This window comes from Cervus elaphus, chromosome 11, assembly GCF_910594005.1.
Source record: "Cervus elaphus chromosome 11, mCerEla1.1, whole genome shotgun sequence".
NCBI lineage: Eukaryota > Metazoa > Chordata > Mammalia > Artiodactyla > Cervidae > Cervus > Cervus elaphus.
The window spans coordinates 4626980-4644515 of NC_057825.1; the positions used below are offsets into that span (position 1 = coordinate 4626980).

Here is a 17536-nt window from a genome sequence, read left to right on the forward strand (position 1 = left end):
TAACTAGGAAGGGGATACATTTGAACTGTATTGGAAGCATTCAAGGAGCTTGACAGTATGATTTAAACTGTGAAGGTTAAAATACTGCTAGTACCTAACTCCGGAGAAGGCAATGGCACCCCACTCCAGTACTCTTGCCTGGAAAATCCCATGGAGGAGGAGCCTGGTAGGCTGCAGTCCATAAGGGTGCGAAGAGTCGGACATGACTGAGCGACTTCACTTTCACTTTTCACTTTTATGCCTTGGAGAAGGAAATGGCAACCCACTCCAGTGTTCTTGCCTGGAGAATCCCAGGGATGGGGTCGCACAGAGTCGGACACGACTGAAATGACTTAGCAGTAGCAGCAGCAGTACCTAACTCATTACCTGTAGAGAGTGGGTGCTGAGTAATTGCTTATTGACTAATGGAATTGAATTGACACCTAAAGCAGAATTTTGTAATCCTCCTTTTATAGTCATTTTATGTAAAGCAGTTTTATGAAATGATGTATGGGGTTTTTTTCAGTTCCATGTTTTTATGTCATTGTGTTTGACGGTGTTACAGGCAGGTGTTTGAATGGCCGGTAGTTTTTTTTTTCCTCTTTTCATTTTAAAAAAAAGTTTAAATTTCTTTTAATTTAAGGCTAATTACACTATTGTGGCTTTTGCCATACATTGACATGAGTCAGCCATGGGTGTACATGTGTCCCCCCATCCTGAACCCCCCTCCCATCTTCCTTGCCACGCCATCCTTTTGGGTTGTCCCAGAGCACTGGCTTTGAGTGCCCGTTACACTGGTCATCTATTTTTTTGTTTTTGTTTTTTTTTGGCTATATGAAACTTTTAGTATTTTATTCATTTTCATAGTTTTACAGTATTAGTAAAAATAATGGCCATTATAAATAAGTATAAAATGGAAGTTGATGAAAAAATAACCCCAAGTCTTCCTTGACTCCCACCCTCCCACCAAAAAACTAGCTAGTATATGGCAAATATCCTTTTCACACATTATCTTTAGGCATATATTCACTTTGTAGTGGTGGATGATTTAGTCGCTAAGTCGTGTCTGACTCTTGTGATCCCATGGACTGTAGCCTGCCAGGCTCCTCTGTCCATGGGGTTTTCCAGGCAAGATTACTGGCGTGGGTTGCCATTTCCTTCTCCATGGTCATCTGTTTTACATGTGGTAATATACATGTTTCAATGCTATTCTCTCAAATCATCCCACCCTTGCCTTCTTCCACGTAGTTCAAAAGTCTGTTCTTTACATCTGTGTCTCTTTTGCTATCTTTCATATAGGGTCATTGTTACTGTCTTTCTAAATTCCATATATATGCGTTAATATACTGTATTGGTGTTTCTCTTTGTTACTTACTTCACTCTGTATAATAGGCTCCAGTTACATCCACCTCATTAGAACTGACTCAAGCACGTTCTTTTTTATAGCTGAGTAATATTCCATTGTGTGTATGTACCAAAACTTCCTTATCCATTTGTCTGTGATAGACAATCTGGGTTCCATGTCCAAGCTGTTGTCACTGCAGTGAATGTTGGGATACATGTTCTCTTTCAATTCTGGTTTCCTCAGTGTGTATCCCCAGCAGTGGGATTGCTGGGTTGTATGGCAATTTTAATTCCTTTTTTTTTAAGGAATCGCCACACTGTTCTCCATGGTGACTGTGCTAATTTAATTTGCATTCCCACCAACAGTGTAAGAGGGTTCCCTTTTCTCCACACACTCGCCAACATTTACTGTTCATAGACTTTTTGATGGCAGCCATTCTGACTGACTTGAGATGGTACCTCATTGTGGTTTTGATTTGAATTTCTCTGATAATGAGTCATGTTGAGCATCTTTTCATGTGTTTGTTAGCCATCTGTATATCTTCTTTGGAGAAATGTCTGTTTAGTTTTTTGGCCCACTTTTTGATTGGGTCGTTTAGTTTTCTGGTATTGAGCTGCATGAGCTGCTTATATATTTTGGAGATTAATTCTTTGTCAGTTGTTTTGTTAGCTGTTATTTTCTCCTATTCTGAACGCTGCCTTTTCACCTTGCTTATAGTTTCCTTCGTTGTGCAAAGCTTTTAGGTTTAATTAGGTCCCATTTTTTAATTTTTGTTTTTATTTCCATTACTCTGGGAGGTGGGGTCATAGAGGATCTTGCTGTGATTTATGTCAGGCAGTGTTCTACCTGTGTTTTCCTCTGAGAGTTTTATAGTTTTTGGTCTTGTATTTATATCTTTAATCCATTTTGAGTTTATTTTTGTGTATGGTGTTAGAGAACATACTAGTTTCAATCTTTTACAGATAGTTGACCAGTTTTCCCAGTACTGCTTGTTAAAGAGATTCTTTTCTCCATTGTATATTTTTGCCTCCTTTGTTGAAGATAAGGTGTCCATAGGTGTGTGGGTTTATCTCTGGGATTTCTATTTTGTTCCATTGATCTCTATTTCTGTTTGTGTCCATACCATACTGTCTTGATGACTAGCTTTGTAGTATAGTCTGAAGTCAGGCGGGTTGATTCCTCCAGTTCCATTTTTCTTTCTCAAGATTGCTTTGGCTTTTCAAAGTTTTTTGTGTTTCCATACAAATTTTGAAATTATTTGTTCTAGTTCTGTGAAAAATACCGTTGGTAGCTTGATAGGGATTACATTGACTCTAGAGATTGTTTTGGGTATTATACTCATTTTCATTATATTGATTCTTCCAGTTCATGAACATGGTACATTTCTCCATCTATTTGTATCATCTTTGATTTCTTTCATCAATGTTTTATAGTTTTCTATATGTAAGTCTTCTGTTTCTTTAGGTAAATTTATTCCTAAGTATTTTATTCTTTTTGTTGCAATGGTGAATGGGATTGTTTCCTTAATTTCTCTTTTTGTTTTCTGATTGTTAGTGTATAGGAATGCAAGGGATTCTTGTGTATTAATTTTATATCTTGCACCTTGACTATATTCATTGATTAGCTCTAGTAATTTTCTGGTTGTGTCTTTAGGGTTTTCTATGTAGAGGATCATGTCATCTGCAAACAGTGAGAGTTTTACTTCTCCAATCTGGATTCCCTTTATTTCTTTTTCTTCTCTGATTGGTGTGGCTAGGACTTCCAAAACTATGTTGAATAGTAGTGGTGAGAGTGGGCGTTCTTGTCTTGTTCCTGATTTTAGAGGAAGTGCTTTCAGTTTTTCACCATTGAGGAAAGTGTTTGCTGTGGGTTTGTCATATATGGCTTTTATGTTGAGCTGTGTTCCTTCTATGCCTGCTTTCTGGAGAGTTTTTATCATTAATGGGTGTTTAATTTTGTCAAAGGCTTCCTCTGCATCTGTTGAGATGATCATATGGTTTTTATCTTTCAGTTTGTTAATATATGGTGTATCACATTGATTGATTTGCAAATATTGAAGAATCCTTGCATCCCCGGGATAAAGCCCACTTGGTCATATGATGTATGATCTTTTTAATATGTTGTTGGATTCTGTTTGCTAGAATTTTGTTGAGGACATTTGCATCTATGTTCATCAGTGATACTGGGCTGTAGTATTCTTTTTTTGTGGCATCTTTGTCTGATTTTGATATTTGGGTGATGGGATAGAATGAATTTGGGAGTTTACCTTCCTCTGCAATTTTCTGGAAGAGTTTGAGTGGGATGGGTGTTACCACTTCTCTAAATTTTTGCTAAAATTTACCTGTGAAGCCAGGTTCTGCGCTTTGGTTTGTTGGAAGATTTTTTTATTACAGTTTTGATATCTGAGACTGTGATGGGTCTGTTAAGCTTTTCTGTTTCTTCCTGGTTCAGTTGTGGAAGGTTACACTTCTCTAATAATGTGTCCATTTTTTCCAAGTTGTCCATTTTACTGGTATATAATTGCTCATAGTAGTCTCTTATGATCTTTTGTATTTCTGTGTTGTCTGTTGTGATTTCTCCATTTTCATTTCTAACTTTATTGATTTGATTCTTTTTTTTCTTGATGAGTCTGGCTAAAGGTTTGTCTGTTTTATTTATCTTCGCAAAAAACAAGCTTTTACTTTTGCTGATTTTTGCTATAGTCTCCTTTGTTTCTTTTTCACTTATTTCTGCTCTAATTTTCATGATTTCTTTCCTTCTCCTAACTTCAGGATTCTTTTCACTTTTTCTAGTTGCTTTAGGTGTAAAGTTAGGTTGTTTATTTGATGTTTCTCTTGTTTATTTGATATTTCTCTTGTTTCTTGAGGTAGGCTTGTATTGCTATGAGCCTCCCTCTTAGCACTGCTATTACTGAACCCCATAGATTTTGGAAAATTATTGCAAATTTTAGATTTAAATTGAAGAAAGTAGGGAAAACCACTGGACCATTCTTGTATGACCTAAATCAAATCCCTTATGACTATACAGTGGAAGTGACAAATAGATTCAAGGGATTAGATCTGATAGAGTGCCTGAAGAAATGGAGGTTCGTAACATTGTACAGGAGGTAGTGATCAAGACCATCTCCAAGAAAAAGAAATGCCAAAAGGCAAAACGGTTGTCTGAGAAGGCCTTACAAATAGCTGGGAAAAGAAGAGAAGCTAAAGGCAAAGGAGAAAGGAAAGATATACCCATTTGAATGCAGAGTTCAAAGAAGAACAAGAGAGCCTTCCTCAGTGATCAATGTAAAGAAATAGAGGGAAACAATAGAATGGGAAAGACTAGAGATCTCTTCAAGAAAATTAGAGGTACCAAGGGAATATTTCATGCAGAGATGGGCACAATAAAGGACAGAAGTGGTATGGTTCAACAGAAGCAGAACATATTAAGAAGAGGTGGCAACAATACACAGAAAAACTATACAAAAAAGATTTTCATGACCCAGATAACCACGGTGGTGTGATCACTCACCTAGACCCAGACATCCTGGAATGCGAAGTCAAGTGGGCCTTAGGAAGCCTCACTACAAACAAAGCCTAGTGGAGGTGATGGAATTCCAGTTGAGCTATTTCAATTCCTAAAAGATGATGCTGTAAAAGTGCTGCACTCAATATGCCAGCAAATTTGGAAAACGCAGCAGTGGCCACAGAACTGGCAAAGGTCAGTTTTCATTCCAACCCCAAAGAAAGGCAATGCCAAAAAATGTTCAAACTACCGCACAGTTGCACTCATCTCACATGCTAGCAAAGCAATGCTCAAAATTCTTCAAGCCAGGCTTCAACAGTACATGAACTGTGAATTTCCAGCTGTTCAAACTGGTTTTAGAAAAGGCGGAGGAACCAGAGATCAAATTGCCAACATCTGTTGGATCATCAAAAAAGCAAGAGAGTTCCAGAAAAAACATCTTTATTGGCTATGCCAAAGCCTTTGACTGTGGATCACAACAAACTGGAAAATCCAAGAGATGGAAATACCAGACCACCTGACCTGCCTCCTGAGAAATATGTGTGCAAGTCAGAAAGCAACAGAACTGGACATGGAACCACAGGCTGGTTCCGAATTGGGAAAGGGGTACGTCAAGGCTGTATATTGTCACCCTTCTTACTTAACTCTCTGAGTACGTTCTGTGAAATGCCAGGCTGGATGAAGCACAAGCTGGAATCAAGATTGTTGGGAGAAATCTCAATAACCTCAGATATGCAGATGACACCACCCTTATTGCAGAAAGCAGAGAACTAAATAGCCTCTTGATGAAAGAGGAGAGTGAAAAAGCTGGCTTAAGAGTCAACATTAAGAAAACTAAGATCATGGCATCCAATTCCATCACTTCATGGCAAATAGATGGGGAAATAATGGAAACAGTTGGAGAGTTGTTTTCTTGGGTTCCAGAATCACTGCAGATGGTGACTGCAACAATGAAATGAAAAGATGCTTGTTCCTTGGAAGAAAAGCTGTGACCAACCTAGACAGCATATTAAAAAGCAGAGACATTACTTTGCCAACAAAGGTCCATCTAGTCAAAGCTATGGATTTTCCAGTAGTCATGTGTGAATGTGAGACCATAAAGAAAGCTGAGTACCAAAGAATTGATGCTTTTGAACTGTGTGTTGGAGAAGACTCTTGAGAGTCCCTTGGACTTCAAGGAGATCCAACCAGTCCATCCTAAAGGAAATCAGTCCTGAATACTCACTGGATGAACTGATGCTGAAGCTCTAGTACTTTGGCCACCTGATGCGAAGAACAGACTCATTAGAAAAGACCCTGATGCTAGGAACAATTGACGGCAGGCGGAGAAGGTGATGACAGAGGATGAGATGTTTGGATGGCATCACTGACTTGATGGATATGAGTTTGAGCAAGCTCTGGGAGTTGGTGATGGACAGGGAGGCCTGGCGTGCTACAGTCCATTAGGTCGTAAAGAGTCAGACATGGCTGAACAACTGAACTAATAGGTTTGGGTTTGTCCTCTTTTCATTTTCATTTGTTTCTATGCGTATTTTGATTTCCTTTTTGATTTCTTTCTCAATCTGGTTATTCAGAAGCATGTTGTTTAGTCTCCATGTTTGTATTTTTAATCTTTTTTCCTGTAGTTGACATCTCATCTTACCATATTGTGATCAGGAAAGATGCTTGAAATGATTTCAATTTTTTAAAATTTACCAAGGCTAGATTTACAGCCCATGATGTGATCTATCCTGGAGAATGTTCCATGTGCGCTCGAGAAAAAGGTGAAATCCATTATTTTTGGATGAAATGCCATATAGATATCAGTTAGGTTTGACTGTCCATTGTATCATTTAAAGCTTGTGTTTCCTTGCTAATTTTCTGTTTTGTTGATCTGTTCATAGGTGTGAGTGAGGTATTAAAGTCCCCCACTGCTACTTTGTTACTGTTAATTTCCCCTTTCATACTTAGTTAGCATTTGCCTTACATATTGAGGTTCTCCTATGTTAGGTGCATATATATTTATAATTGGTATATCTTCTTCTTGGATTGATCCTTTGGTCATTATATAGTATGTCCTTCTTTGTCTCTTATCATGCTCATTTTATCTGATACGAGTATTCGTATTCCTGCTTTCTTTTAGTCTCCATTTGCATGAAATATCTTTTCCAGCCCTTCACTTTCAGTATATATGTGTTCCTAGGTTTGAGGTGGGTCCCTTGTAGATAGCATATATAGGGATCTTATTTTTGGGTCCATTGTGCCAGTCTTTGTGTTTTGGTTGGAGCATTTAACCTATTTACATTTAAGGTAATTATTAATAAGTATGATTCTGTTACCATTTACTTTGTTGTTTTAGTTTTTTTTTTTTTTTAATAAACCTTTTCTGTGTTTCCTGTCTAGAGAAGATCCTTTTGCATTTGTTGAAGAGCTGGTTTGGTGGTGCAGAATTCTCTCAGCTTTTGCTTGTCTGTAAAGCTTTTGATTTTTCCTTCATAGCTGAATGAGATCTTTGCTAGGTAGAGTAATCTTGGTTGTAGGTTTTTCTCTTTGATCACTTTAAGTATGTCCTGCCATTCCCTTCTGGCCTGAAGAGTTTCTCTTGAAAGATAACTGTTATCCTTATGGGAATCCCCTTGTGTGTTATTTGTTGCTTTTCCCTTGGTTGCTTTTAATATTTGCTCTTTGTTGTTTGGTCTTCGTTAGTTTGATTAATATGTGTCTTGGGTTGTTTTGCTTTGGGTTTATCCTGTTTGGGACTCTGGATTTCTTGGACTGGGTGGCTATTTCCTTCCCTATTTTAGGGAGGTTTTTGACTATTAAGTTTTTTCTCATGGCCTTTCCATTTGGGACATGGGCCCCTTCTTTTGGGACACCTATGATTCGAATATTGGGGCATTTAGCTTTGTCCCAGAGGTCTCCGCGATTGTCCTCATTTCTTTTAATTCTTTTTTCTTCTCTGCTTCATTTATTTCCACCATTCTGTCTAGTACCTCACTTATCCTCTCTTCTGTCGCTGTTATTCTCCTGTTGGTTCCCTCTAGAGTGCTTTTAATCTCAGTTACTGTGTTGTTCATTGTTGACTCTTCTTTATTTCTTCTAGGTCCTTGTTAAACATTTCTTGTGTCTTCTCAATCTTTGCCTCTAGTCTTATTTATCTGTAGCTCCCATTTTGCTTTCAAGATTTTGGATCATCTTTGCTATCATTATTCTGAATTCTTTTTCAGGTAGACGGTCTCCTCTTTTGTTTGATTTAATGGGTTTTTATCATGTTCCTTTATCTGCTGAATATTTCTGTACCTTTTCATTTTGTTTAGATTGCTGTGTTCGGGGTGCCCTTTCTTCCGGCTAGAAGTTCGTGGTTCCTCTTAATTGTGGAGTTTGCTCCCTGTGGGTGGGTTTGGACTAGTAGCTTGTCAAGGTTTCCTGGTTGGGGGAGCTTGTGTCTGTCTGCTGGTGGGTGCAGCTGGAGGTCTTCTCTCTGGAGTGCATTGAAGTGTCCAGTAGGTGAGTTTTGGGTTGCCTATGGGTTCAGCATGGCTTTGGGAAGCCCATGTTTTAATGTTCAGGGTGTGTTCCTATTTTGCTGGAGAATTAGTGTGGTTTGTCTTGCACTGAAACTTTTTTGGCTTTTGGGTGGAGCTTGGTTTTAGTGTAGGTATGGAGAATTTTGCGTGAGCTCTTGTCTATTAAAGTTCCCTGGAGTCAGGGGTTCTCTGATGTTTTAAAGTTTTGGAGTTAAGCCTACTGACTCTGGCTTTTGGTCCTTTTCTTACAGTAACCTCAAGACTTCTCCAACCATACAGCACAGAAGATTAAACCCTTAGGTTAATGCTGAAACAATTCTCCATGGCCAGGAACACCCAGAGAGATACACAGATTTATATAGAGAAGAGAATAGGGAGGAGGGAGTTAGAGGTGACCAGGAGGAGAAAAGGGGGAGTCAAAAGGAGAGAGAGCATTCTAGCCGGTAATCAAATCCCTTAGTGAAAATGGATACTGTAGATGAGATTCTTAAAGGTACAAAATTGATAACAAATACAAAGAAGCAAAGATTAAAAACCTAGTATAGAGTTAGACTCTCAAAAATGCAATATAAAAAATATAAAATCACACACACACACAAAAACATATATATGGAATTTGACTTCTAAAAAAGAAATGCCCTAATATTCTAAATTTCTAAAAATTTTTTTGGGGGGTGGTAATAGTAGGCTATAAAAATGAAAGTTAAAGGAGTAATAAAGAACTAAAAGTTTTAAAAAATTTAAAAAGTGGTAATAGTAAAAATACATCTAGGAATTTCTCTGGTGCTGTTGTGGGCACTGTGGGGTCAGTTCAGTGTCAGCTAGTCCTTTGTTCCAGCTTGTACTTGTTCCCAAGGTCTACAGGTACCCCTCAAATGCACTGTCTCAGTATTAACTGCAGGGTTTTAGTTTGTTGCACCTGTCACTTCCAGAGTGGTTCCCCCTTCTTTGTTTATTTTGGCTTTCTCTGTTCTCAGGTCTCTTCAGTGTCTAATTTCTGCCCTGACACAAGGGGGCGAAGGTGGCCACCTGTTTAGGCTCATTTGTGCAGATGTGTTGTGGGAGGGAGGGATCCTGCAGCAAATAGTGCTGGCCTGTGCAGGGAGTGCGCGCAGTGGGTGGACCACACTGGGTTTGCCACAGCCCAAGACAGTGTGTGCTTCCTGTGTCCACACTGCTCTGGCTCCAGGGTGCTCTGCAAGGGCGCTGTCCCAAGTGGGCCCTGCGTTTTGTGCACGTCCCATGTCTGAGCTGCTCAGGTTCTTGGGGGCTCCACAGGGGCACAGACCCAGACGGGCTGTGTGTTTTGTTGGGGTGACCGGTGCTCGGCGAGCTCGTGGTCTCAGGCGGGCCGTGCATCTTGCTCACCTCCTGGGTCCTGACAGCTCGGTTTCCTGGATGTGCTGCAAGAGCAGAGTCCAGGTGTGCTGTGTGTCTCCTCTGGGAGCTGATCAGGCTGCGGCACTCCTGGCAGATGTCAGCCATCCAGGATCCCAGGAAGATGTGGTTAGCAACTGGGAGCCTGCTCACAGTTTGGTGGAAGATGTGGGCTCGGGCCGAGATTGAAACAGCCCCTTGCCTTCTGGCTCTGGCTGTTGCATGCCTCCCTCTCTGCCTCTGGAGATGGAGGGCCCTGTATGGCAGCTGGCTTGCTCTCCTTTGGTGTTCGGCTTGCTCTCTCCTGGTATTCGCGCAATCCTTTGTTGTGTGAGCATGCCAGGGGTCACCACGCAGTGTTAGAGCCTTTCCCGGGAAAGGTGCTTTTTTATTTTTTTGTCTCTCTGGCCATCCCATGGTTTAGATAGCTATCTCATATGAGCTCCTCATATTGTCTTCAGGACATTCAGGCCCAGTCCTTACCCTAAGGACCAATGATGCAGCCTGTGCCTCCCTGCACAGTCCCCACTCACTAGTGGCAGACGCGAGCGTCTGTGCCACTTCTCCATCTCCACATATAGTTGCCGTTAGGCACGTATTCTGTGGGTTTTTTTTTTTTTTTCGCCCTTCCAGTTAGGTTGCCCTCTGAGATTCCCAAACTCCCCACAGACAGGCATGTGAGAGGGTTTCCTACTGTGTGGAAACTTCTCCTCCTTCACGACTCCCTCCCCAGGATGGTCTCCATCCCTAAACCTTTTGTCTCTGATTTGTCTTTTACATTTTGTCCTACTTCCTCTCATAGAGATTGGGCTGCCTTTCTGGATGGCCTGGTGTCCTCCGCCAGTGTTCAGAAGTTGTTTTGTGGAAGTTGCTTAACGTTCAGATGATCTTTTGATAAATGTGTGGGGGAGAAAGTGATCTCCCTGTCCTATTCCTCTGCCTTCTTGAGACTGCTCCTCTCTCCATTTTTTTTTTTCAATTAGAACTAATTCCTTTGTTAAATAAACTTCATTTGGGAGCTGACTGCCACAGACCTCGGGAGAAAATGCATCTTGCTTTTGCAGAGATCAACATAGTTCAGCAATGCCCAAGCTCCTCTTTCAGAGAGGTGAACCTCAGCTTAGAGGAAGGGCTGAGGAGGCTTCCACACTGAAGGTGACATGGAGAAGACATAGTAATCACATGGGAGCCAGTCCAGGAGCAAACCGAGTGCATGGCCACCTGCTGCTTCCCTGTGCCCTGCCAGGAGAGTGCTGTGAAGCAGAGGCATCCAGGTTCCCCAAGCAGGCACCAGCAACACCTCCAAGGCAGACCTGAGGAACCTGAGGATGAGGTTCCAACAGTAGTCCCTGCAGAGGCTAAGAGTCTGATCAGGAATAAAAGTAGATGGGGATGGGGGCATGGTGTGTGTGTGTTCAGTCGTGTCTGACTCTGCAACGCCATGGACTGTAGCCCACCAGGCTCCTCTGTCCATGGAATTTTCCAGGCAAAAATATTGGAGTGGGTTGCCATTTCCTTCTCCTCTCTTCATTTTTTAAATGGGTAGGTGGTATAAGTCAGTGAAGTGAAAGTGTTAGTTGCTCAGTCATCTCGTGCCCCTTCACGATCCCGTGAACACATAGCAGCTCCTCTGTCTATGGAATTCTCCAGGCAGGAATACTGGAGTGGGTAGCCCTTCCTTTCTCCAGGGAATCTTCCTGACCCAGGGACTGAACCTCAGTCTCCTGCATTGCAGGTGGATTCTTTACACTGAGCTACCAGGGAAGCCCCAAAAATCAGTAAGGACAAGCATGTTTTTTAGTCATAGTAACCAAAGTGAAACATACAATTTTAAATGTGTGGCTTTGAATATTTAGTTTATTACATGTATCTGATGGAAAATGGAACGTAGACCATAAAGATACGTGTAATACCACAAAGAGGAGAGGGAATGATTACTTATGAACTTTGACATGTACAGAATTCTCTAGCTACAAACCTAACTAGTGTCTTTATGCTAAAACTGATGTTTCAGGGTAGTTACCTATGGCTGGAATATAAAAGGGGAGTCACAGAAGGCCCATCTTATGCTTCAACAAAGAAGCTCCACCTTCTCCTTTTCAACAGAGTGTAGTTGACAGAGATATTGATGTATTTATAGCAGAACTCTACAAAAGCAATGTTTTAAACGTCTCATACTCTATTGCTCATGTTCCTGTATCATAAAAGTCCACTAAGCCACGTTTAGTGACTGTTTTCTTCAAATAAATCTAATATGTGGTGTTAGTACTTCTTTAAACTTAGGAATTTTTTTACTTAGGAAAAGGCTTTCTAGAAGGATCACTGCATGCAGTATATGTTTTGTTGATCATAAGATACAGAGCACATGGTTCATTTTTCTTTTCCTGTAGGTTTTATGGGAATTAGAAACCTTACGTCTCATAAATCACTTTGAAAGATCCATGAAGGCAGAAATTGGAGATGATGATGAGTTATATATAGTAGACAACAACGGAGAGGCACAGCTGTTTGACTTCACTGGCCAAGACTTTGAAAATAAGCTTCGAGTTCCTCTTCTTGAAATACTGAAATATCCATATCTGCTTTTACATGAGCATGTCAGTGAGTATCGTGGGTTTTCACAGTTGTATCAGTTTTATTTTAAGAATTGTAAGAATTTTGGTTATGTATATTGAAAACTCTGTTCCTTGAATGTATAATTAGGGTACTTAGTATTTTTTCTAAACATAGTAAAGTGAATTACACAGTGAATACCATATGTATACCACATAGATGATTCTGCAGTTGCTAACATCTAACTCTGCTTGCTTTATCTGTCCATTTATTCATCTGTTCATTCAGTTAATTTTCATTCTTGGAATCTGTCTATAGCAGGGTTTCTCAGACCTGGCACTGTTGACATTTTGAACTGGATAATTCTTGGTGGGTGGGCCTGTAGGATGTTATAGGAACATCCCTGACCTCTCTCCACTAGATGTCAGTAGTGACTTTGTCTTCCTTCTGCCCTGGTTGTGACCACCAAAAATGTATCTAGATAGTGCCAAATGTCCCTTGGGAGTTATTGGGTGGGGCCAGAGAGAGGCACAATTGCCAGGTTCAGAACCACTGGTCTGTAGTAGTTTTCAGTAATTACTATGACATAGCATATTATAACTGCCTAGATTTTGGTCCTTTGTATTTGCATTTCTTAATACACATCTCTTGAAGACATTTTTATGATCTGTCAAATCTAACAGAACAAGAGTACCTTTAAGTACCTACTACTGTATCTAGGCCATGTTCAGATTTTTCCAGTAGTTGCAGAATTTGTTTTGGCAGGTTTATTTAAATTAGAGTACAGTCAAGGACTTTGCATTGGTTCCATTTAGTTCATGTTTCTTATGTCTCTTTTAATCCAGAATCATTTACTCTTACATCCATGCACACACATTTTTTTTTCTTTTGCTGTAACTTTTTTTTTTTCTTTTGCTGTAACTTTTGACTTGCTGAGATCAAGTGGTTGCCCTGTAGAATAATGCACTTCCTAGATTTTTTTGATCGCTATCTTGTCATGTTATTTAACTTATTTCTCTATTCTATTTCAGTATACTGAAAAGTAGATCTAAAGATTTACTAGAGAAATCAGTTCTTCCTAAATAAATTCAAAATAGATTTTTAAAGTCATTTTTCAAGCATTTATTAAACAGTACCATATCCAGAAAAGTATATAAGCTTAATTTTTCATAAATTAAACACAATTGTGTAGCTGGCATCCAGGTCAAGAAACAAAACATCAACACCCCAGGAGCTCTTCTACTTTTCCAGTCATTATTCCTCTTCCCCAAAGCTAACCATCGTCACTGTGATATTCTTTTGAGGCTTGGTAAAATAGAGTTGGCTCATCTGATAGAATGCATGTGTCAGTCTGTTCAGTACACTTCTGAAAGTAACAGATTTCCATAAAGCAATGGGATTAGGATAGTGCTGGCACAGATAGACTGATGGACAGTGTAGAGAGTCGAGAAGGAAACCAAGTGTATTTGCGGAATTTAGTGTTTGATGATGATAGTATTTCAACCAGTGGAGGAAATGGGGTACTCGGTAACTGAGAGTAGGACAAGATAGCCATTTGTGGACAAAGTTGTTACCACTCTGATACAAAATGAAGTTCACATGGGGTCAACATGTAAAATGTTAATGGAATTGGACTCTAACCCTACTTCTAAGAAGATGCCCTCTGGAGATAATTATGCCCCGTGTGAAAGAAGATGTATCAGTAAAGTCAGAGTCATTCATAGGAATATATTATAAATTACACCTTGACTACCATATATATGTATACCACAGTCTTTCGTGACTACCACATATCTACCAGTCAGTCTTTCAGAAGATTGAATATTGTTTGTACATTTACACTGTTTTTTGCCTCAGTTTAAAAAAAAAAATGAGAAGCTTTAAGTTTTATCTTACATTTACTGCTTTATTTTTTCTATTTAGATGAATTATGTGTTGAAGCACTTTGCCGGATGGAACAAGCTAATTGCTCCTTTCAAGTTTTTGACAAACATCCAGGGATCTATTTATTTTTGGTTCATCCCAATGAAATGGTGAGTGTCAGTGACAGGCAGTAGAAGAGGATACCTTCTTTTGTACCAATAGATGACTAACTATAATAGAAGTTTTGGAGTGTACTTTGTGTAAAATATTTGCCAAAATTATTCTCTTGTTGTAAAATTACTGGAATCAAGGAGAGAATGCTTTAGTGGGGGTGGGGGTGGGGTCAAAAAAGAAGAGATTTAAGAGAGTAGGGAATTCTTCTGACAGGTGATGCTTCAGTTTAAAAGCCAGACTTCTTTTAATGTGCTGACCTGAGCTAATGAAGGACTGTTCTCTGTTGCTTTTCTTGCCAGCCTGCCCCACTCCAAGCACATGGAAATACTGCTTAAAACATTTGAAATTATTTTGTTAGTGAATGAGGTTTTTAAAAGATGATGGGGTATGGGGAGGACAAGAAAATTAGTTCCTAGGTGCTGGACGGGAGGAGTGTAAGAATCAGAGCAGTGGGTAGAAGGGAAGCAGAGAGCAACTCCAGAGTTTTGGAACCTGATGTTGAGCTGATGGCTGGGGTTTGCAGATTTATCTCATGTGGTGAGGCAGCATGTGCTGTGGGTCTGTGCACTTTGGCCTCTTGAGTTACAATGTTAAGACAAAAGCTTTGCAGGGCAGCTCTGCTGATGGAGGGCCAGTAAAGAGCCTTTTAAGTGGCAAGGAAAGAACATGGTAATGGTGTTTCAAGAAAAATGGTGATGAATTTCAGTCTCTTCTGTGCTAAACCCTAACAATGATAGAAAAAATTCAAAACAGAGGAATTTGAAAAGCTATAATCACACAATTCAAGAAGTAAATGTTCCTTTGAACCAGTAAGGGAGCACAAGCACAAAGTGATAAGCAGTGGAAAGTTGTAGGCCTGGCTGGCGTAGTAGCAGGGGATTGAGTTTGTGCAGGATAACAGGAATTACAAGTATACTCGGCGCGTGGGTAGACCCAGAGTCAAGGCCTCTGTAAATGAGATGGGGCCTTCCTTCCTGTGAAAGAAGATTGACAGAAAGCACCACCAGCGGCTATCTAGGACTGGCTTTCTTACAGCTGCAAACCAGTAGAGGAAGCTGGTCCAGCTGAGCAACCAGGACCTGGTCCTGCCATTGCAGGCTTCGGGACTGAGTCTTCAGGGCCAGGAGTGACTGGATTCTTCATTATAGGCTTATTTTACAGGTGAGGAAACTTATCCACAGTTACACAGTCTAGTTTGTGGTGACTGGGATTTGTGTACAGGCAACCTGACTCCATAAAGTAGCCTGTGGGAGAGGCCTCAGGTTGGGCGGTCATAGACCCAGGTGTGCATTCTGGGTGGATCATTTGGCAACTGTGGGACTTAGGGCAAGCCCCTCCCCTACTGGGATTCCCTGGTGGCTCAGCTGGTAAAGAATCTGCCTGCAATGCAGGAGACTTGAGTTTGATCCCTGGTTGGGGAAGAGCCCCCCTGGAGAAGGGAATGGCAACCCACTCCAGTATTCTTGCCTGGAGAATTCCAGGGACAGAGGAGTCTGGTGGGCTACTGTCCATGGGGACACAAACAGTTGGACACGACTGAGCGACTAACACTCAACCTGACTCCAGCGTCCTTATGCTTTTTTTAAAAATTTTATTTGGAAATAATTTAAAGCAAAATTCTCAGGAGTAAGAAAAGTCGCAAACATTCTGTATACTCTTTATCCATATTCACCAGGTGTTAACATTTCACTCTCTTTGCTCTATCTCTTGCTTTCAGTTAACTACAAAGCTTTTTTGTTCTCTGAACTATTTGAGAGTAGGTTGTATATATCATGACCATTTACCTTTTAAGACTTTAGTGTATATGTCATAAGAATAAGTATATTATCATAATATGAACTTCAGTGAACAGTGAATTTAATGTTGATAGAGTAAGGCCTGTTTTCCAGTTGTGTCATATGATCCATTGTACTTAGTAGCATTTTCCCCCATACTCTTGAGATTATTTTGGTTAGCTTTCTGTGATTGTGGCTTTTCATTCTGGAATCTGAGGGATTGTAGTTCTTGCTGCTTCTGTCTGCCCTCTGATGAATGAGGATAAGAGGCTTGTGCAAGCTTCCTGATTGGCTGAACTGGCTATGAGGAAAACTGCTCTGAGGGGCGGGACCATGCCCAGTAAATCTTTAATTCAATTGTCTGCTGATGGGTGGGGCTGTGCTCCCTCCCTGTTAATTGCTTGCCCTGAGGCAACCCAATCATGGAGTCTATAGGCTCTGTAATGGGGCTGTGGGCTCTGAAGTGAAGTCAGTAAAGTCAGTCAGTCCTCAGTCGTGTCCTACTCTTTGTGACCCCATGGACTGTAGCCTACTGGACTCCTCCATCCAGGTAAGAGGACTGGAGTGGGTTGCCATTTCCTTCTCCAGAGGCTCTTCCCAACCCAGGGATCGAACCTGGGTCTCCTGCATCATAGGCAGATGCTTTACTGTCTGGCTATTGGCAACCTACCCCCAAGAGGATTTATGCCAAGATGTGCCTCCCAGGTCTGCTGCTCCCAGTGCCCCTGCCTCTGCTGACCCATGCCTTCACTGGAGACCCTCAAACATGCAAGGCATGTCTGGCTCAATCTCTTGTGGGGGTCATTGCTTCTTTCCCCTGGGTTCTGGTACACACAGTGTTTTTTTTTTGTGCTCTTCAAGAGTTCTGTTTCCTCCAGGTCCTTGCCGAATGCCAAGGTTGGGAAGTCTGATGTGGGGCCTAGAACCTTTGCAACAGTGAGAGAACTTCTTTGGTATTAATTGTTCTCCAGTTTGTGGGTTGCCACTTGGTGAGATTGGGATTTGATTTTAATGTGTTTGCAGCCCTCCTACCATATCCTTGTAGCTTCTCCTTTGTCCTAGAAGTTTCTACAAGACTTTCTAGAACTAACACCCAAAAAGGATGTCCTTTTCATCATAGGGGACTGGAATGCAAAAGTAGGAAGTCAAGAAGAACCTGGAGTAACAGGCAAGTTTGGTCTCGGAGTACAAAATGAAGCAGGGCAAAGGCTAACAGAGTTTGGCCAAGAGAACACACTGGTCATAGCAAATACCCTCTTCTAACACCACAAGAAACTGCTCTACACATAGACATCATCAGATGGTCAATACCAAAATCATATTGATTATAAATAATGTCAGCAAATTTGGAAAACTCAGCAGTGGCCACAGGACTGGAAAAGCTCAGTTTTCATTCCAATCCCAAAGAAAGGTAATGCCAAACAGTGCTCACACTACCACACAATTGCACTCATCTCACA

At 40.7% G+C, this 17536-nt stretch overlaps 1 protein-coding gene across 3 annotated transcripts in view; it reads left to right on the forward strand.

Moving 5' to 3' along the window:
- SETX (senataxin) overlaps positions 1–17536 on the forward strand; it is an 80899-nt gene that overhangs the window by 10012 nt on the left and 53351 nt on the right. For 2 of the 3 annotated variants that reach the window (XM_043916539.1, XM_043916540.1), the window contains 2 exons: positions 12102–12312; positions 14188–14297. In XM_043916539.1, coding sequence (XP_043772474.1) covers positions 12102–12312; positions 14188–14297 — 321 coding nt within the window. Of the gene's footprint in view, positions 1–12101; positions 12313–14187; positions 14298–14557; positions 15463–17536 lie in introns of those variants that run through there. The other variant, XM_043916541.1, reaches the window with a different exon arrangement.